The sequence below is a fragment of the Penicillium malachiteum genome (genome assembly GCF_028827825.1).
Source record: "Penicillium malachiteum strain IBT 17515 chromosome Unknown utg000001l:1.0-8184562.0:1.0-8186909.0, whole genome shotgun sequence".
Taxonomy (NCBI): domain Eukaryota; kingdom Fungi; phylum Ascomycota; class Eurotiomycetes; order Eurotiales; family Aspergillaceae; genus Penicillium; species Penicillium malachiteum.
In genome coordinates, this window is record NW_026643094.1 from 858,689 (window position 1) to 879,244 (window position 20,556).

Consider the following 20,556-nt stretch of genomic DNA (forward strand, 5'->3'; position numbering starts at 1 on the left):
TTGAGCATCAGTACCTAAGGCACAATGAGTGTATTTGTCAGCTTTGATCGGAATTGATTATCAATCGAGATGACGCAAGCTGGATGAGAGAAAGATTCATTAAGAAACATCATATTAGGATGAAAAATCGGCTTTCTAAAGCCAAAAACAGCCATGAATAGTTTATATATTCACTGTATGCTAGCATCACTTTGTACATATTCATAAGACTCATCAATTTAGTAACCCTCGCGAGAGCCACCCTGGACATTCTCACCATTGGCAGTCTTAAGCTCATTCAGCATTCCAGTGCGGAAGACACCAACATCAGTGATGACAGAAATCATATCAAAGCCTTGCTCAGCACGAGCCCGGGCGTCATTACCATCGGTACCTGGAAACACCATTAGAACTCATGAAAAATCAAAGGCAGAGGGGAAACCAAGGATCGGAAACATACAGAAGATAGCAGCCTTCTTGCCAGATGCATGGGCAGCAGCCAAAATACGCTGGATAGCAGCCTCGTGCTCCTCGCCACAGCGGGTAACACCCATCTGCTTAGCCAGATCAAAAGGTCCAATGAAAAGGACATCAATTCCAGGCACAGCGGCAATTTTCTCCACATTCTCAACACCAGGTCTTGACTCAATTTGAACAGCGACAGTGATGCCGTCGTTGGCACCATCATCGTATTGAGTGCCGGGCTCCACATTTGGCATTGAGTGGGGAGCGAACATGGGTCCGTAGCCTCGTGTGCCGACAGGAGGGTACTTTGTGTACTTAACAATATTGGCAGCGTCCACCTATAGCAAAGAAAATGGGTTAATTAGTATTGAAACTTATTGGCGCTGGTATTTCCCAGGAATTCAATTCCGCCATACCTCTGAGTGACACATAGGGGTCATAATGCCATGAGCACCAGCGTCAAGTGCGCGCTTGATCATCCATTCTTCTGCACAGGGCACACGAATGATAGGGCTCGCATTTTCAGAGCCGATAGCGTTGACAAGCTGGAATTAAGCCAATTAGTACATATTGCCCATTTTAAAAATAAATTGGGGCAGTTGGAGAGAGTTCTGGTACGAACCTCGTAGTAGTGCTGATCAGAGATCAAACCATGCTCTGCATCAACAAGAACCCAGCTAAATCTGGTCTTGGATCCTGATGATCCATGTAGAATGGTCTTTGCAACAGCAGCGCTGGGAAGTCTGCACAGGAACGCAATTGGTTAGTCACATCGCCCCGCGTGTGGGGGTAAACCGGGGAAATCGTGCAGAGCATTGTACGTACGTGAGCCAGAAGCCGAATGCAGGAGAAGAGCCTTGAAGGCTAGACTTGATGGCGGTGGTGAAGGACATTTTTCCAGAAATTTTGAGATTGAAAGAGAGTCAAGAAAGAAGAATGTCAAGTGCGATTGGAAATAGTAAAAGAGGGGTGTCGTGGGGGAGCTTGGGGAAGGTCCCACGTTTCGGGAATCATTAAACCGAGTGCCGAATTTAACATTGAACAATCGGACCGATGCCGATGCCGAAAATATTCTACATCTTTATCTCTTCCAGATTAAAATTGAGAATACTAATAGGAAAACCAGAGTAATAGCCGTGGATCAGGTCCTGAAGCAGATTCTAGTGGCTAATTCAAGCTTTAAAGTTGGGAGGTACTGAGCCTGAAGTCAACTGGTGGCATTTACGATGGAGGAAATAGCACTGGTAACCCTGAATGAGGCTGATATGGCCATCTAAATTTGAATAGTAGCGTTGGGAGTAAAACACTTTAATCTGATGTGCTTTCCATAGTAGCACTTGTGAATACAAAATTCCCCTCACCATTCCAAGGTTATGGTCTTATCTACTTGTGGCTTCTATTGGAAGTCCACTAGTATGCAAAAAATTCCATTATCCATGGACAGTATAATTCACCAACCTGAGCACCCGTTAGAACCTGAAATTGAATAGATTGGGATCACTGCTGGTATTGGTACCTATCTTTGGATCATATGTCCACGTCAGGTGCTAATTCGATGTAAGTATTATCAAACCCAACTATACATGTACACACAGGGGGGGTTCCGGAATCAGAACACGATGTCTTTAATTCAAACTGTTATTTTGGTGCCCGAAGGGGGCTTTAATTTCCCAATAAATCTCGACTAAATTCCTCTGGTCGGAGTGTTTGCGCTTCTGATCCTTCTATTTCGCATCCTCTCAAGCAAGTGAAGCATGAGTACTCCTAGTACTAGTACGCTATTCGCTCAAGAGCATCTCGTTGCTACTATTGGCGAAGTGGCATACTATGTTCCAAATTCACCATCGGTAAGATTGATTCATCCTCCAAGTTGAGAACATGATCTCAGCCATGCTATCACAAGCATTTTGTCATGGATTTTATCGATGCCGACACTGATATTGTTTTAGCATACTGTGATAGCTATCCCAGACCTGGCTGGGATCCTTCGTTCTGCGGTTGTTTCAAGACTCTGTGGTACTGAGCTAACTTTACAGCATCTCGAGAGTACCTTCCGTGACTTTGCCGCGCGGGATGATGTGTTTCAGACAGGCTTCATTCAGGAAGGACTTATCATTATTCCAACTGAGAGTGAAATCAGTGGCGACGATCCAGTCCCAGACGATTTGAAAGAGTTCCTAGATTCTCATTCCACCTCTCTGGTTTTCTGTCAAGGTCTACTGGATGTTCCTGAAGGACCTTACTTTGTCAGAGGCAATCATCTCCGCCAGGCGTGGCGGCTTTACGAGGATGAGACCCTGAGCTTCATCACAACTGTGATTGCTCATGACCAGGATTCATTCCGGTACATAATACATTATACCAAGAAAGGAGTGATTGCTAACTGGCAGATTGAGCCACAGTTTCCGGCCAGCTCCTGTCAGCGCGTATACAGGTCTATATCCCATCGTAGCCGTTCCCTCTCGATTTTCTTTTAGAGCCGACGAAACAAGACCCCTGAATGGCAAGTGTATTACAGTGAAGGACAATTTAAATCTTGCAGGGGTGGTCACAACAATGGGAAGCCGATCATACACATCATATTACAGGGCACAGAATGAGACTTCGTCGTTTGTCAAAGAGCTCATCGTACAGGGGGCAGTGATCGTGGGGAAAACAAAGATGTCTGCATACACCGGATCTGAAGTACCTCCCGAGAAAACTATTGATTATCTTGCTCCCTTCAATCTTCGAGGTGATGGGTACCAAGGTCTCTCTGGGAGCTCCAGTGGTGCTGGATCATCAATCGCAGCTTATGACTGGGTGGATATTTCACTCGGGACAGACGGTGGGCTTTTATGAAGCCATAAAAAAGGAGCTGTGTTGTGCTAGAAAGCTAATTTAATTGACAGCCACTGGAAGTATTAGCATACCTGCTGTCTCATATGGAGTATTGGGGATACGAACGACTCACTCTGCCTTTTCGTTGGAAGGCGTGATGCCCAGTGTTCCGTAAGGGAGCCCCGAATGATGAATTTTGACACATGATTTACTTTGAAAATGTAGAGCATTTGATACGCTCGGAATACTGGCGAGAACTTCCCAAGAAATTCTCAATGTGTACCGCGCCGCTGGGAAGATTGGGTCTGAATACTCGGTCAGTCTGGTTGTCTATGGCTCTTCAGCATAACTAATACGCTAAAATTGATTTAGAAACCGACTCAAATTGTCTACCCCACTGATTTCTTCCCAATGAAGAATGATCAACAGCAACATATGATTGAAGAATTCCTACATGCACTCGAGTCTTATCTTGAGGTCGAGCATAGAAGGATCAGCCTCGCTGAGGAATGGACTAAAGGAGGGCCTGATGATGCCAGAACAGTTCCCTTGGATAAGTACCTCGAGAAGGTAAGCCGGTGATATGCTCGTCATAAATCTTGAGGCCACTGACGTTTGGCCCATATTTAGTCTGGCTATTGGCCAAACTTCTATGATGGACACCATGTCTACGACGAGTTCATTTCTGGATATCAAAAAAGGTTCAGCAAAAAGGTCTACACATCTCCCTTTATGACAAGTTGCTGGTATGTTTTGGCTCCATGCTGTGATGCTACTGCTTTTATTCTCCAGGAATGAAGTGACTAATGCGATTTTTGATGAATGTGAAAGGCAACTAGGAAACGACATAACCAAAGAAGAGCGAGATCGAGGACTTCAAGAATGTGAAATTTTCTCTCCTTGGATCTACTCTAAGGTGTTAACACCAGAAGTTATCATGCTTCTTCCATTAGGAAGACCCGGAGCAAACTATCGTGACTCAGTAGGAAATGCTACAGCTGGTCCTCCATCAACAACCTTCAGTCCAATCTATTTCTCAACAATCATCGGTGCTCCTCAAGTGGTTGTTCCAGGTCAGTGAATGCTTTATCATCTCTGGTTAATATAGGCTCTGACTGATCATAATAATGAAGTTGGTCAGAACCCGTTCGAGTCACGAGTATCTGGAAACATCGAATGCGCGCCTATCGTTGTATCTCTGATAGGACATAAAGGCGCAGATGTTACCCTCCTCAGAGTACTAAAAGCTACACTCGATTATCATGACTGGCCTTCCGAAGTTCTGACAGGAAGGAACATATTCCACTTTGGGAACAATGCTCGAAATTTAGCCAGGAATCCCTCTGGACTCCTACCCAAAGTGTAATTTGTCCCCTTAACTTGAGCGTACCAAAGATAATGTCATTAATCTTCAATATTTAGGGCATTAGAAGAGCGAGCTTCATCAAAGGAAGCAGCTGAGCCGCCAGCTAGATCTTTCATATCCAAGTTCGCTTTTCCTGTTGCAATGGGACTCTTAGCATCGGGAATTATTTTCAAAGATAAAATGAAGGAACGTCCGAGTCTTACATAGTGCCTCGTGATCAAATATTTTGATCCGATGTTGGTTACCACCTTAGCCTTAAGTGATGATTCTAATGGCCATGCTTCATGTTTCGAGTCTTTACCTATACTAGGTACTTCTAGGAGTAAGAGTTGCAAATTGAATTGAAATGAGCATTTCATAGGTACCTCCGGTCAGATGTGTCAAAAAGGAGTTGAGGATAAAATTGAAGATGTTTGACTCGGAATATTGAACGTCTCGTAAGTCACTTGGATATTCTTCTACATCGTGACCTCGGACCAGAGCACTCACAGCCTTCGAGCCGAACTTTTGCTCATTACTATGTACGGTATTAGTAGTAGTAATGCTTCACAACATATAGAATATTGCTTGCCATATGAAGCACACTTTCTCACAAGAACTGCGATCCTGAGGTATCATGGTTTCAAAGGGCTTAAAAATTTACAGGTGTCACTGGTAATGACCAAGACAGCGAAAACTTGAATGATAACAACATTTGAAAGGAGAAACATCTTCAAATATAGAGAGCCCTCACTGGCGTTTAAGTATAGATGCTGTCCGACACTCAGACTGACGCTGATGTATGATTCCGGCCTGAGTATACATCGTCCCAGGTACGTGCAGTAAGTAAATTATCATCTCAAAATACCATTTTGCAATCCTCACCATCATCATCCATGAAAAAGTAAGAATCTCCGATAACCTCGACATCCTCATCATCAATACCAGCTTCCGTAATAACGAGGTTTGATTCCTCTTCAGCTTTGGGGACAGGGCCAGAACTTTTCCCAAGAACCGCCCCTTGGTGGACTCCCTTGTTTTCAAGGTGCCCCTCTTGTAAACTATCTCCCTTATGCGATACGCGAAGACGAAATCGCCGACTGAGCCAAAATTTTGATTACAGCGCGCGTCCCTAGAGTAGTGTAACTGCTCACCAACCTGGACTGGCAACGATGCACCGAAGGCATTAATGCCTCCATGGATGCTGGCACTGAAGGCTTGTAACTCCCCGTGCAATCTTGACACCCGTGACCATGTACAGGTTCGATCCAGCCCTGAGAGTCTCCGCTGAGACGGAAGCAACACTCTTTTCAACGTATTCCGGCGTCGGCTCGATAGAATATGTGTCCATCGTGGAGATTTTGTAGGCGCCACCCGCAGCATTGTCCCAGTGGGTACCAGCGGCTGCCATAATTGGCAGCTGGACGACCTTAGCCCAGAAACCTGAGTCTCCGTGGGAGTTATGGCCCAGGTTTATGGTGAAAGAATCCTTGCTAGTATGGTTGGTCTTCATCTCACTAGGGAAAGTAATTGGGTCTCCAATAAATGAGCCAGGGTCTCGCGGGCTTCGCCAAACATGGCCAAGTCGAATATTGTTTTCTGGTGCATAGTCCTCGCTAGCAGGGCGCAGTTATGTCTTTTTTGGCATATTTGTAATTGAGTAGTAATTGAGTATGGATCCTTTCAGGAACTAGGGCGGGTCAGCTTATAATCAGTTTCGACGACTCAAACTTGGTTGAATTCGAGTCCTGTGAGGCCTCTGTGAGACGTGGTGAGAGGTGATTGGAGCAAGCGAGTCGACTTTGGTGACGTGCTGGTAGATAAACGACAAGTAACTTGAAAGTTGTTCAAGTTTGAATAGGAGCTGAGCTTTACGCTCATGGCAGAACATTTGAAGGAATACTAGTAGAAATTGGGTAAAACCTCTCGCATGATCCTTGATAAATCAAGGTACGCCCGCGGGCGCTCTCATCTTCTGCCATGACCAGCTCTTTCATCAATGATAAAAAAAACTCTACATGAGTAACATGACTCATGAACTAGCCCCATCGTCCCATGAGCAAAATTGTAGTCTCCAAACCACACCTTTCAAGGTCCTCCAGCAGGTGTACGACTAGCTCGGACTCGGAATGACACTTGGTTTATCTTTACGTATTAATGGGCAAACAAATAATTTCATAATCATTGCAGTTGTGGACCCGGCACTGTAATAGAGCTCCACCCCATTTCCACCACTCAGACAAAGATGTAGCATCACTATGTGGTTTTCATCAACCTCTGAATCTCGGGTCCTAAGTCATCATAGTCACGATCGGTATCGGAGAGTCTCCAAGGAGCAATCATGCGACAATCACTGTCCATACTCCGGTCGTCGACGGTCGACATATATTGAAATATCCGTCTAATTCCACGATAGGACCACAAATCCTTTCTTGCCATGTCAGATACGTTGAGCCCCCGGGTGGTTCTCTGCGTTGACCATTCCAAGACGAGAGCCGCGACCCCTGCGGCTATCGCTGTCGCATAAGAGCTTCCTGAGACATAGCGGGTACCGACAGACGTTCCGGAAATTCCATGCAGGTCTCGGGGCCAGGCTGCTTCTATTCCTTTGCCCATAATCATAAAATTGTCATCACCGTCCGAGCGTTTGGGCAACATATCAGATCTGTTACCATTCCCTGTGGCAGATCGGATGCTTATGACTTGTCCTTGAATTCTGGCAGGGAACGCCACTCGATGCTCCAAATGCAGAGAACCTGAATTCGACGCAGCCGCTATAAAAATCTTGTCCCTGGAGAACGCGTCTAGTATTTCCTGGCGAATGGCATCAACTTTGCGATTAAATCCGAGTGATAGTACAATAATATCAACGTCCCATCCGGTCCTTGAACCAGCCCGATTGATCACCTGGTAAAGTCAGTCTTACTGCCATGACATGTAGGCTCCAATATTACCTGAGCTGCTATTTCAGGTGCTTTGTCATTGAAACAGGCCTGATTGGATACCTTCCCGACAAATAGATCAACTTTGGCAATCTGTAGAAGAGGATATCACACACTGCAGTACCGTGGCCAACGTGATCTTCAATACTATGGGATTCAGTCCAATCTCGGCAGTCCACTATGGTGGAGCCTTTATTTTTCCGATGCTCTTTAATTCTGGGATGTTCAAGATTAATACCACTGTCAAGAACAGCAACCTTCACCGCTCTATCTCCTTGTCGTCGACCCATCTGTGTTGTATCGCAGATTGTTCCTCTCAAATTGTTGAGCCATACTTGCGCTGAATGATTTCTGTGAACAGTTAGGTCCATCGTGTACGAGTACGAGGGCGTGAATGAAAGGAATGAAAGTAACGCACGACTCAGGAGGTTGAAGGGCCGGTTGAGAGTCAATCAAAGATGCCGAGAGGGCTGGTTCAGTTGAATGATTAACTGTCATTTTAAACCCAGTCGGAAACGAGGGCATCTGAGTCGGGGCAGCAGTAATTTGTTGCAATACCCCCGGTTTCAAACTTGAAGTCGAGTTGTCGTAATAGCTCTGTGCCTTGGTCTTCTTGTGGTTGGACAGTTCTCGGTTGAATAGGGCTCTTTGGCCACAATGCCCATATTCTATTCGGTCCCTGCAGTTGACAGGAGACATCTGAACTGATGATAAAAAGGGCATCTCCATCGTGTCTCAGCGTCACCCAAATCTCCCAAGAAAGCAATGGTTTTGGTTCATTTGAAGCTTGGTTGACCATCCATGTTATGCTCCTACGCAGCGTATCGCCTCCTTGTCCGCCGATGGACGTTGAAATATTAACTCCACGGGCATTACTGCCCATTTCAGTTCGAGATCCGTGATCACTGGTTACCACAACACCATGCTGGGGCCGGTTACCCTGAGTGCTGGATTGAAAACCTACACTCAGCGCAGCATAGTCAAGTTTGCCAAAGGGCTGTTCAATCTCGAAGCTCATGACCAAGCGCCACGCAGGGCATCTATCATGTTTTCTGCAGATTCCAGTGAGAAATCCCCATTGAGAAGACGGTTTGTAGCAACACTTGACTGTCACGTCCCCCAATCTCGTCACTGCAAGGAAGTCGTATTCTCCCAGGTCCACCGCACGCGGATCCAATTCGTATCTCCCAAACAAAATTTCACGTAAAGTTGAAAAAAGACCGCGGCGTGGTACCATTGCGTCAAAATTGGGCCGTACTGTATATTGGGCGGATATCTTTGGGCTAAACTCTCAATGATATCGACCCCAGCTCGTTGATTGCACTGGGTGAAACAAGCATGACTGACGCAATGGACTTGCTTCAATTCATGAAAACCTTTGCCAATCTTCGCTTAAACGGAAAGCCGGAAGAGCTAATGCCATGCGCAATAAAGTGTTGGGATCGTCTGAATGAGAGGTTTACCAGCTTGGCCCCTCATCTTAACACAGTCCATGTTCATATGATTGAAATATATCTGGGCATTTTGTTGATTGCATTCAAGTTGGACTCAAATCTACTCCATGGAAAAGAGAGGTACACAAAATCACCATGGACAGCTATCGAATCACTGCGATGGTCTGGATTCTTTGACTTGTATACGACCTTGAAGGAGAACGGCTCACACTGGGAAGCACAAAGACTTCAAAGCATGCTTCTTCCGGTTGTCACATTTGAAGATGTTATGAGTACATTCATTCGGGCGGATCAAGTCGACGCTGTGGCAGCGGGTATTGATGCGTGCCAGATCAATCCATCTGTGGTCTTACAGAGCTCATCATCTCCAACCAGATCTGCAACTATCTGCTAGAGCGAGAGCCCCTTTTGATCATCCTTGCTGAAGCTTTCCTGAATGCTTCCCGCTTTTTGAAGGCGGTGCTATGTGAAAACAGCAGACTAGGTAATACTGAACAGGCACGGCCATTTTTGCAAGTTGACGAACTAGAGGAGCTTCTCCCCCGAGTGAAACAGGCACCGATGTCATATGCAGCTGAAAGGGGGCAGGAGAGAGTTATCAAACTGCTTATTGAAAAGAGCCTAGATATCGAGGCAACAGACAGCTCTGGCCGGTCTTTATTGTCGTATGCAGCTGAAATGGGCCGCAAGAATGTTATGAGACTGCTTATGGGGAAGGGCGCAGATTTTGAGACAACAGACAGCTCTGGCCGATCTCCACTTTCATGGGCTGCTGAGAATGGGCGTGATAATACTGTTCAATTGCTACTTGATAAAGGTGCAGATAGGAACACACAGGATAGCTCTGGCCGTTCTCCACTATCATGGGCTACCGAGAATGGGCATCAGAATGTTATCAGGCTGCTTACGCTGTTACCACAAGTTGACAAGCAGTCATCTCGTCTACATTCCCTGGTCACTCCCCTCTTTCGTCGCCCAAACACAAGATGGCAAGTTCCTTGAGCAAAGGAAGGAGTTCAAGTTGAAAGCTTGGAATTGTCAGCCGAGTCGGGCAGTTCATTCAAAGGCTGCGATATATCTCCGGGCCTAGATGTCTTCGCCCTCTGGACAGATAATAAGGTTGTGCTATGCAGGACAGACTTTTTGAGAGCGGAGGGGAATGTAAGAAAAAGCGGCACTGTTCGGAATCTACTGCTAAAATCAATCGGCGGAGGACGTATGCTGAACAGCGTCAGTCTGACAACGAAATACTGCGCCAGTGTTTGGAATCTACCGCCAAATGCAACCAGCGGAGGACGTATGCTAAACAGCGTCAGTTTGACAAAGAGATACTTGATAGCATCAACGACAGGCAGTTTCCAGGTGAGAGTGGTATACCTGCGCCCCATCTCTGTTCAGCGTAATCCTGACTCTGTTGCATACAGTATTACATCTTCAATATGCAACGGCATGGGTTGGAAAAGCCTTATCTTGTGGAGCACAGTCATCTCCCTGAGATCTTCAGATTGGCCATCTGCCCGAGCAGCGAGAATCTCTTCTTCATTCTGCACGAAAATTCAGAAAATATCAATTCAGGAACTTTCTATCATGCATCGGTGAACTCACCTACGATTTGTCGGAAGTTGTTCAGACTCACCTGTTCAGTGACCGATCTCATCCATACATTATTCCCATCAGTGACAGTCTCTACTACGTTGTCAGGTCCGATAGAAACGGTCAAGACCGCGAAATGTCAATTTTCCATGCGTCTATACAGGAGAAAGCTGGCCAACTTGGATCCTTGGTGATTGATCTCAAAATGGTATGCTAAAAAAAAGCGAAAGCGATGTATTTGTCTAATGTGATTGCAGGGAGCGGATGACCTCAGTATGGCGCAGTGGGCTAGGACATTATCGCCCGTTCACGGTGACCCTTCGACCTATGCCTTTATAATCGGGAGGCATTTGTACCTCAAAGAGAGCCTGCGACCTGCACCTCGCTAATTTGAGGTCAAAAGCCAATTTGTGTCCCAAATTGTAGCCACGCGAAATGATCGAACAGTTCTTGCGGTCGGAAGGCCACTTGCAAGCCACACAATGTTCCTGCTAGCGTTGAAGATACCGACCAAGGAGAGGCATCAAACTACTCTCGAGGTGACACAATTGGCCGATCTCCTAGGTCTTTTGCCGCATCATGCATTCAAAGCGAGATACAGCGAAGAGTATGGTAGGAAAGTAGTTCTCATTGTCTGTTTTGAAGCAGATTTGGACATTCAACATGCAATGTTCAGAGTTGAGCTTCCTGCAAGAGGGTTGAATTTTGAAGCATTTGAGGTTCATAATGGATAGATCTTTATCATAGTACAGATTGCCATCAATTTCTATTGTCCAGTAACCCTTCTTCCCGTGCGGCAGTAGTAGTTGGATCAACTTAGATGTAGGCAGCTGGTGAGTGATTCTGCCCCTCTCATTCGCCTGGTATTCTGCCGGGCGGTCGAGAAAACTCGAGTAGTGAAAGAGGTCTATTTCCTAATTAGGAAGGTGTAGAAGGTCGCTTAAAACAAGGAAGGCGCTACTATGTGCTGATTCATCTCGGGAAAAAGGCCATCCGAGCCAATCAGAATACATTTACCAGGCCTCGTTTATACAACTCGTTTACAAGTCGGGGACCGAGCTAAAAGGTTGACCAAGTTAGGAGTCTGCAAGGGTTCGATCATGATCCCTTGGGAGAACAATTGATCAAACTATTCTTTATGCGCCCATGAAATATTATCTCCCCAAATTACTACCCGGGCGATTCATTGTTCTCAGAACCAACATCGTCATTTCACCATCATTTGATATGGTTCGACTCGGCCCGTTATCTGGTCTTAATTAATTTCCAGTGATCCTCAGAGGACAACATTCGGAGCCCCCATGGGAGTTAAGGCCAAGCGCCGGAGCTGAAAGCACTTCTGGTAGAGCTTTCCTCTACAATGGAGAAAGACGAAATCGCTGCCGAGGTTAACGCGGAGAAAGTGGAGATAGGACTCAGTTCAGTTCTCCAAGATGCCGTTTACAATTTATCGCTTCGTGCTGTGAACCCAGTCGATGTTACCGTGAAAAACCTCTCACTTGATCTCGATACGACGCCTCCTCTATGGGAAACTGCGCCTTCGCAAGTCTGGCTTCGGATTCGTGGCCATAAACCCGAAAGCAATGTCAAGAGAATCTTGGATGAAGTGAGTGCAGAAATGCCAAGTGGTAGCTTAACAGCCATTCTTGGTAGCAGTGGCTCAGGGAAGACATCATTGCTCAACCTTATGGCCGGTCGAATGTCTCTTTCCAAGGCTAAAGTATCGGGATCAACTACTTTCAATGGCAACGCCAATATTGAAAGTGTGCGCAGCGCCTATATCATGCAGGAGGATGTTCTCATTCCAACGTTGACTGTGCGAGAGACTCTGCGTTACTCGGCTGATCTTCGATTACCGCCACCGACAACGCAAGAAGAGCGTCATGCTATCGTGGAGCAGGTCATCCTTGAGCTGGGACTCAAGGAGTGTGCTGACACAAGAATCGGTACAAATACACATAAAGGATGCAGTGGTGGAGAAAAGAGACGGACAAGCATTGGCGTGCAATTGTTGGCTAATCCATCCATGCTATTCTGTGATGAACCGACCACGGGCTTGGATGCAACTAGTGCGTTTCAGATCATGCGTACACTGAAGCGACTTGCGCAAGATGGTCGAACTGTCGTTGTCTCCATCCACGCACCTCGATCTGAGACTTGGACCCTTTTTGATAATGTAATTATCTTGGCGCGAGGATCTGCTTTGTATAATGGTCCCGCGAGCGAGGCGCTACCCCACTTCGAAAAATGCGGTCATGCTATACCGCCATTCGTGAACCCAGCAGAGTTTCTGATTGACTTAGCTGCCATCGACAACCGAACCAGTGATTTAGAAGTTGCATCTTACGCTCGTGTTGAGAATCTTCGTACAGCGTGGCGCTCAGAACAGGCTGACCGAGTACCATCGGCAGAGGAAAAGAAGACAAATGTGGTACCTATGCTGGAGTGTGTCGATACAAGTGCTATGAAGAAGGTATCGTTTCGACGCCAGCTCAATGTGTTGACATCACGTACTTTCATCACAACTATTCGCGATCCGATGGGCGTTGCGGGTAGTTTACTGGAAGCGATTGGTATGGCCGTCATCAATGGTTGGATCTTCCTGCAACTTGGTGAAACCCAGGCAGGGATTCGCTCGCGAGAAGGTAGCCTGTATACAGCCAGCAGTCTCAACGGCTACCTCATCTTGCTTTATGAGACCTATCGATTGACTATTGATATTCGGCTCTTTGATCGTGAGCGAAATGAAGGTGTTGTCAGTGTTCCAGCATTCCTGCTCAGTCGTCGAGTTGCACGATTTCCCCTAGAAGATCTCCCAGTCCCGCTTCTATTTTCACTAATTTTTTACTTCATGGTTGGATATCGCGTTGAGGTAGGGCAGTTCTTTATCTTCTTCATTCTCACATTTCTTACACATTACATTGCCGTGACATTTGCTGCAGTGGCTATTGGTGTGTCCAGGAACTTCCCAGGCGCAAGTCTTGTGGCCAATCTGTCCTTCACCTTACAATCATTTGCCTGTGGATATTTTGTGCAATCAAATCAGATACCGGTCTATGTCAGATGGTTGAAATGGTGTGCCTACACATTCTACATTTTTGGTGCGTTATGCGCGAATGAATTCATGGGCACTGGTGGTTCGGAGCTGGGTCATTTCTACGATTGTCCCTATTCCGATGATCCACATGATCCAGCCTGCAAGGAGTACACAGGGAAATACATTATGAGCAGCTTAGGATTTCCATCTAATTGGATTTGGCGACCGATCGTGGTGCTAGTTGCATTTGCCATTTGCCACTATCTAGCAGCAGGCCTATTGCTACAATATAATCGGTTTTCAATCGATATTGCTCAAGCCCGGAAGACAGAAGGCGACTATTCTGCCAGCAAAGCAAAACTGACAATTCGTCCGTCTGAGGAGACTCGAAGATTGACTATCTCGTTGGATCAATATGCCTTGGAAATTCGACAAGGCCGACGACCTGGCAAGGAAGCACAGACGCTGAAGATCCTACAACCAATCACTGCGGGATTCTTTCCTGGAGAGCTAAATATCATCATGGGACCCTCCGGCAGTGGCAAGACATCATTGCTTAGTTCTATCGCTCGCAGGCTACATGGCTCTCTGGGAACCCAGTATCGTGTCAAAGGCCAAATGCTGTATAATGGTGCAGTACCATCGGAAACGGTGATTCGCTCAGTGACTTCATTTGTTACTCAGGATGATGATGCCTTAATGCCATCGCTGACTGTGCGCGAAAGCCTACGATTTGCAGCGGGGCTCCGGTTGCCACATTGGATGACCCGAGATGAGAAGAATCGACGAGCGGAGGAAGTCCTTTTCAAGATGGGGCTGAAAGAATGTGCCGATAATCTCATCGGAAGCGAGCTCATCAAAGGTATCAGTGGAGGAGAAAAGCGGCGAGTAACCATCGCCATCCAGATCCTCACGAATCCCAAAGTTCTGCTTCTGGATGAGCCGACCTCTGGATTAGACGCTTTCACAGCCATGTCCATCATTGAGGTTTTACAGAGTCTCGCAGCCGAAGGCCGCACCTTGGTCATGACCATTCATCAGTCGCGATCCGACCTTTTCGGTCATTTTTCACAGGTCTTACTTCTAGCTCGAGGTGGATACCCAGTCTACGCTGGGTCAGGACAACAGATGCTCCCACACTTCGCAGAATTAGGCCACGACTGTCCGCGAACAACCAATCCAGCAGATTTCGTTCTGGACCTTATCACCGTGGATCTCCAACAAGAAGATCGGGAAGCGACTACCCGTGAGCGCGTTAGACATCTTATCTCTTGCTGGTCTAATAAAACCTCGGTGCTTAATCGTGTGGCATCGCAAATTGCGACTCCTGCTGAGCTTGGTAGTCTGCGTCGACAAATGCTCCCATTCCGTGTAACTTTTCCACTGGTACTGCGTCGCTCATTCATCAACTTTTGGCGCCAGCCGCCACTAGTCATGGCTCGGTCGATGCAGATTGTTGGAATTGCTATAATCATGGCCTTGTTCTTCGCACCTCTGAAAAATGACTATGCCGCTGTTCAATCGCGAATGGGATTTGTTCAAGAGTTTGCAGCATTGTACTTTGTTGGTAGGTCACTAATCCCACTTCATATTTGGGTAATCTTGCTGACAGAACTGTGTAGGTATGCTTCAAAATATTACAATATACCCAAACGAGCGCGATGTGTTCTACCGCGAAGAAGCAGACAACTGCTATTCCGCAGAGACATTCATCCTCGCGTACACAACAATTGAAGTTCCGTTCGAAATAGCTTCAGCACTCGTCTTTGGCGTCCTAGCAGCTTTCGCAGATAACCTGAAGCGCACGGCAGAGATGTTCTTAATCGGTGCCTTTAACTGTTTCTGCATTATTAGCTGCGGAGAATCGGTTGGAATCATGTTCTGCACCTTATTCTCTCACGTTGGATTCGCCGTCAACGTGACATCGATCCTCCTATCTATCTCGACTATTCTTGGTGGTGTAATGAGTTTGAATGTCAACGACGTCTTGCAGGGTATCAATCATCTTTCGCCTATCAAATACTCTATCGCCAACTTGGCTCCTTACTCGATGCATGGTCAGCCGTTCCACTGTTCTGCAGCTGAGCAACTCGCGGACGGAAGCTGTCCTATTGATAATGGAGAGCAGGTACTGCAACTCTACAATCTTCATAAGAATGGACCGATGAATATCATGGCGTTGGGAGTTTGCACCATAATCTACCGCTTCGTCGCATATGCTTTGATAAAGCTGATGCGATCACAACGTACGATGGAACGATGGCGTGAATGGCGTCGTTCTCGACGGGGAGGCTGATGTTTTTGACACATCCATGATGCTTCTTTACTGTACATAATTTTAAACATAGAATATGGGGCCTGTGAAAATGAGGCCGAGATGACAGCCTTTGACGCCAAAAACAGCCGCCTTTCCACCCGTAACTTTTCCAAGGGAGCCGGCTCTTCACCGCCAGCACCCATCAGTGATAATCCTTGTACACGAATAAATTTTTCCTCCCGAAAACTCATCATTTGGTTTGTTCCTCACTTTTGCTCGATCAGCAGCTACGAGGCCATGCCACAAACTCTAAGACCGCTCGACTACGGGTGCACGGATTGGCGGATCAGTAGCCAAAGAGTCGCAGATCTGTACAGTTCTGGTACCAGGCTTTGGACGAAAGAGGATCTCAAAGACATAGAACAACAATTACGCCAATCCCATGCGATGGAGCGATTTTCAGTCCGTCGAATTGATGGAAGTATAATCCAAATTTCCAATCCCATGTATCAAGTACAGAATCCTATCTGGTACGTGGGTATGGTCTTCTGACCCCATTCCAGCCTGTGATCTAACTTGAAGTTTTCCTTAGGAAACCCTATGTGAAGTACCAAGAATATTGGCAACTTGTGAAAACACAACCCAACGGCCCAGTTGAAACTTACCTATGCTCTTACATTGTGGATTGGAGCAATCAGACTGCACGAAACTTCCGAGAGCTTACAGCACAACCTATGCAAGTCTTTAACGAGAAACACTTGTTGTGGCAGAATAGCAAGACCTGTAAGGACTTGGCAGCCTTGGTCCAAGATACACTCGGTACAAACACTGTGAAGAAAGTTCTCTGCTTCGGGCTTGGTGATTTTTGCCGCTCCGCGCCTGAATGGCTCAAATGGCAGCATGGCTCTTGGGATGAGAACTCTGAGGGGGAAAATGTTGTGGGTTGTATGATCCAGCATTCAATGGCTCTCACTATCGCTCAACTTTGTCGTCATGGCAATAAAACATTGCCATTACTTGCTCAGGACCCAGATTATACAAAGTTCACGGAAGAGATCCTGACCAAGAAGGAATTCAAGATTGTTGGAACACACGGTGCAGGAGGATTCGCGGAAATTGACGATGAATCGATCATAATATCACCCTTTGCTGCCGCCCCAGTCAAGCAGATTATCGCCGATCTTGCTCGGCCTGTGCTTATTATTTCCACCGGCTTTGGAGTCTTCAATGACAATGAGTAAGTTCAAGTTCGCTTTTATCGATCCTCGAATTTGTCTAACCATGGCACTTCACAGAAAACCATTTGCAGATGCTGAAACTCCGAGAACAAGGCAAATGTGGTTGGATTATGATACCTATAGCCTTCCAAGCTATTCTGATGAAGTTGAAATATGCTCTGCACTGGGAGGACTACATTTGTATTGTAGGCGCCAGCAATCTCTGAATCTGCGAGGAGCCTGAGTTCACGTAATATTAAATAGCTAGGCGAATGTATCATGACTTGCTCTTCACTAATTGACCAGTCAGTATCTGAGAGTATAATCATAGAACCGTGAACTTGAAAGCCACAGTTTTCAGAGCGTTATGGGTGTTACACAAAACATACACAATCCAAGTCAAGGCAAATGCCCTTACATCTGACTCCATTATCCCGTCTATCTAGGCGAAATTCACGATGAATTATTCTCACACAAACCCGCGTCATTACTAGTATTCAACTCGAGGACCAAAATTAGCAACTTCAAGAGAGACCGCCAAGTTCGCCAAAAGATCAATCGGGCCATCTGGGCAACCCAGCATAAAGCATAATTCTTTCAAGGTTCTTGGCAATTTATTCATATTCATAAATTTAATACATTTGCCCCGGACTTTCTCATCTTTTGGTACAATCCCATTTACCCGAACATATGAATTGTATCATGATTCGCGGAACCACAGTGTATTCTCTGGTTGAAGCACACATTCTTTTTACACAACCACTGGTTCAATCAAGGACCAGTGATACAAGTGGCCAACATATTCATTGAAATGGATCACTTGGCAAGTTAAGTTTTGTACCTTTTCTTTGGGATTTTTATTTTTTGGCTTCAATGTCAATTGGTGATTTTAGAGTCTTCTTTCAGGAACTGACTTCTCTGTGGATCCAAAACTCTGTTTAAATGTTAAATCAACTTGAAAGGATTAATAAATTTTGAAATTTTGAAAATTGAGTCACAAGAGTAAACGTGAGAACAACTGGTAGAGCCTTGGGCATTAGTGCCTAACACCGATACTTATTCGCTCAAACAATCTGACACCTCGTCAACTGGCAACAGTAGATCATTAACTAGAAAGGAATCAGGGTCCAGGCCCTTAATCTAAGAGGATCGACATGAGGCGTCGAATAAAAGTGGAATGGATCGATGGGATCCACTTCGGTTATGACCCTGGCACTTGTCTCTTTCTTTGAAAGCCTTTTAGATCTCAGCGCTGATCTTGACTGGAATCGCCTTCGTTCCTGTCTATCAGTTTTTCTTTTGGTTCTGGATCGTGGCTTAGACCCTATACTTAGGATTCAGTGGACTTCACTGTAGAGGTCGACAAATCATAAAGTTTTACGTTTTACCAAGTTCTCTTAGTAAAAAGCTTGAGCAATTTTGAATCCATGAAATATCCAATTCTCTAGGTTAGGGAGTACGCTCTGCCAGGTTCTTTTATTTGTGAAGTCCTACTAGCAATTTACCAAGAAATTTGAAGTATTGTATGAAGTGAGTGAAATTGGGCTACTATTCAACCCTTCTATAATCTATAAACATTTCGTCCCCAATTCTCATATTCCTCAAATTCTCATTCCTCATCTTCCTCATCCAGGGGGGTATTCAACAAAGACATCAAAAAATCATAGCTCGTGACGACATTCAATCCCGGCGGTCAACCGCACATGAGAAACCGAACATGTCGAATCAACCGAACATGTAAAACAAGTCCAATCGAAAATCAAATCAAATCCAAAAAATCAAAAAATATTCACCAACTAGGGCGAAGACAGAAAAAGAGGATCACCATCGGTGAGACGAAGAGAAGACCCTAAATGAAAGACTGTGCGGGTCACGATCGAATCGATCAGTAAAACGTAGTAAATACATTTACTGGCCGATATTCAAAGCCAACCCGGTATCGATAGGGCAACCGTGAGTAGCGTGGTCATCGGTAGGTTGGAGGTAAGCAGCGGAGCAGGCATTATCACCAGCCTTGCAGACAGCACTAGGACAAGAGCTAGCATTGCTTCCGTCGTCGGAGGGCAGAACGGAGAAACCGTACTCGGTGAACTCGGAACTGGACTCCATGTCGATGCAGGAAAGATCCCAGTAGATTGTATCTGTGGCTTGGGTGTACTCGAATTGCAGGACACTGGTCTGGTTTTGATCGGTGGACAGCTTGATAGAAATACCACCGCCATTGGGATTGGTTTTCCAGGCCTCGCTGTAGGTACCACCATTGGCAGTCAGGGTCTGCATAGGACCAACATCATTGGAGACGGACCAGGCGTAGACGTCCTTGTTAAGGTTGTTGGTGATCAGGACGCTACCGCTAGCGGGCTCGGTGCTATTACGCTTCACGGTGCCAGAAGGAAGGGCAGAGGCCAAAGTAGCGAAGGCAGCAGCCAGGCCGAGAGTCTTGGTGAACATCATTTTGAAGAGAATGAGTGGTTATGAAGACTGAAATTGGAAAGTAAAGAAGGATTGGTCTGATCAACAGACTAAGAAAGGAATGAAAGTTTAAAGGGAAGGACTGTCTTCAATGAGAGACTTGAATTGAGATGATTCCTTTTTTTTGAAGGGCTACTAGGCCCCTTTTATACCTTTCAATTCTGGAGGATTTCTGGTAAGACCCCAGATAGGTACCGACCCAGAAAAAACGTGTTGGCAAACCCATGCAGATTCTGAGCCATGGATCGGTCTGAGGTACCAGTGGACCCTCCTACCAAAGGCAAAAATAGAGTGGAGAATTCAGGACGGCGAATCATATGGGGCAGGAGTGGATGACAGAGCGTTTTTTTTTTTGCCTGACGTCGCATTCTGATTTGGTTGACCTTAGGCTGCAGAAAAAGAGTTACTCAGGGCACACAGCGTTGATAGTATAACGAGTCCAATTAGGATCGTATTTATACGAACTATTAGGACCAATTCACCGTATAATTCGGATGTGATCGGGAAACCCTTGTAAAATGAGATGCAATCCTTCAAGTTTTTCTGACGTGTTCGAATTGTACAAGGATGAGTTCTATCAGTAGAGAGAGAATAGGACTCAGGCAAAAATGAGTGCGTTGGTCTATGGAAAGTGCGTGGGGTTCGCCTCTTAGCCTCTTCTGCTGCCACTTTCCATATAATGGATGCAAGCCACGACGTGGCAATAGCCACCACCTCACGTCATTTTGAGATGAAACCAAAAAATCAATTAGAAAAATTCCCGAAAAATCCCTAAAAAATCCAAAATGCCCCAATTAAAATTCCTTAAAAAAAAGAACCAAAAAGAAGACATTTGGAAGGCGGCACATCGCTTTCCCATGGCAGCTCGGCAAGGTTGGCTACAGATATTGGCCACCCGAGGGGCCATGGACCATGGATAAAATGAGGCTAATATGAGTATAGACATGAGAAATTTCATTCAAGTTCTGAAAAAGT

General features: G+C 45.9%; 8 protein-coding genes across 8 annotated transcripts; 4 read left to right on the plus strand and 4 right to left on the minus strand.

Annotated features, from left to right (window-relative positions):
- Positions 1-218: 218 nt before the first annotated feature.
- N7483_000318 (HpcH/HpaI aldolase family protein) lies at positions 219-1,337 on the minus strand (the record flags this gene model as incomplete). Its single annotated transcript, XM_057083756.1, has 5 exons — positions 219-373; positions 440-782; positions 861-989; positions 1,067-1,187; positions 1,270-1,337. 5 exons carry the CDS (start codon positions 1,335-1,337, stop codon positions 219-221), a joined length of 816 nt encoding a protein of 271 aa, XP_056949905.1.
- Positions 1,338-2,198: 861 nt separating this feature from the next.
- N7483_000319 (uncharacterized protein) lies at positions 2,199-4,630 on the plus strand (the record flags this gene model as incomplete). The annotated part of the gene is made up of 9 exons (XM_057083757.1): positions 2,199-2,291; positions 2,481-2,788; positions 3,033-3,271; positions 3,336-3,435; positions 3,490-3,580; positions 3,637-3,834; positions 3,895-4,010; positions 4,057-4,337; positions 4,398-4,630. 9 exons carry the CDS (start codon positions 2,199-2,201, stop codon positions 4,628-4,630), a joined length of 1,659 nt encoding a protein of 552 aa, XP_056949906.1.
- Positions 4,631-5,795: 1,165 nt separating this feature from the next.
- N7483_000320 (uncharacterized protein) lies at positions 5,796-6,122 on the minus strand (the record flags this gene model as incomplete). Its single annotated transcript, XM_057083758.1, has 1 exon — positions 5,796-6,122. One exon carries the CDS (start codon positions 6,120-6,122, stop codon positions 5,796-5,798), a length of 327 nt encoding a protein of 108 aa, XP_056949907.1.
- Positions 6,123-8,050: 1,928 nt separating this feature from the next.
- Positions 8,051-8,569, minus strand: N7483_000321 (uncharacterized protein; the record flags this gene model as incomplete). Its single annotated transcript, XM_057083759.1, has 1 exon — positions 8,051-8,569. The coding sequence occupies one exon, from the start codon at positions 8,567-8,569 to the stop codon at positions 8,051-8,053; it is 519 nt and encodes a 172-aa protein (XP_056949908.1).
- Positions 8,570-8,889: 320 nt separating this feature from the next.
- N7483_000322 (uncharacterized protein) lies at positions 8,890-9,399 on the plus strand (the record flags this gene model as incomplete). The annotated part of the gene is made up of 1 exon (XM_057083760.1): positions 8,890-9,399. One exon carries the CDS (start codon positions 8,890-8,892, stop codon positions 9,397-9,399), a length of 510 nt encoding a protein of 169 aa, XP_056949909.1.
- Positions 9,400-9,566: 167 nt separating this feature from the next.
- N7483_000323 (ankyrin repeat domain-containing protein) lies at positions 9,567-10,007 on the plus strand (the record flags this gene model as incomplete). The annotated part of the gene is made up of 1 exon (XM_057083761.1): positions 9,567-10,007. The coding sequence occupies one exon, from the start codon at positions 9,567-9,569 to the stop codon at positions 10,005-10,007; it is 441 nt and encodes a 146-aa protein (XP_056949910.1).
- Positions 10,008-11,958: 1,951 nt separating this feature from the next.
- Positions 11,959-17,133, plus strand: N7483_000324 (putative ABC efflux transporter; the record flags this gene model as incomplete). Its single annotated transcript, XM_057083762.1, has 4 exons — positions 11,959-15,202; positions 15,258-15,881; positions 16,296-16,422; positions 16,485-17,133. The coding sequence occupies 4 exons, from the start codon at positions 11,959-11,961 to the stop codon at positions 17,131-17,133; spliced, it is 4,644 nt and encodes a 1,547-aa protein (XP_056949911.1).
- A 1,884-nt stretch (positions 17,134-19,017) lies between these two features.
- Positions 19,018-19,563, minus strand: N7483_000325 (putative extracellular thaumatin domain protein; the record flags this gene model as incomplete). Its single annotated transcript, XM_057083763.1, has 1 exon — positions 19,018-19,563. One exon carries the CDS (start codon positions 19,561-19,563, stop codon positions 19,018-19,020), a length of 546 nt encoding a protein of 181 aa, XP_056949912.1.
- Between the last annotated feature and the right edge of the window lie 993 nt (positions 19,564-20,556).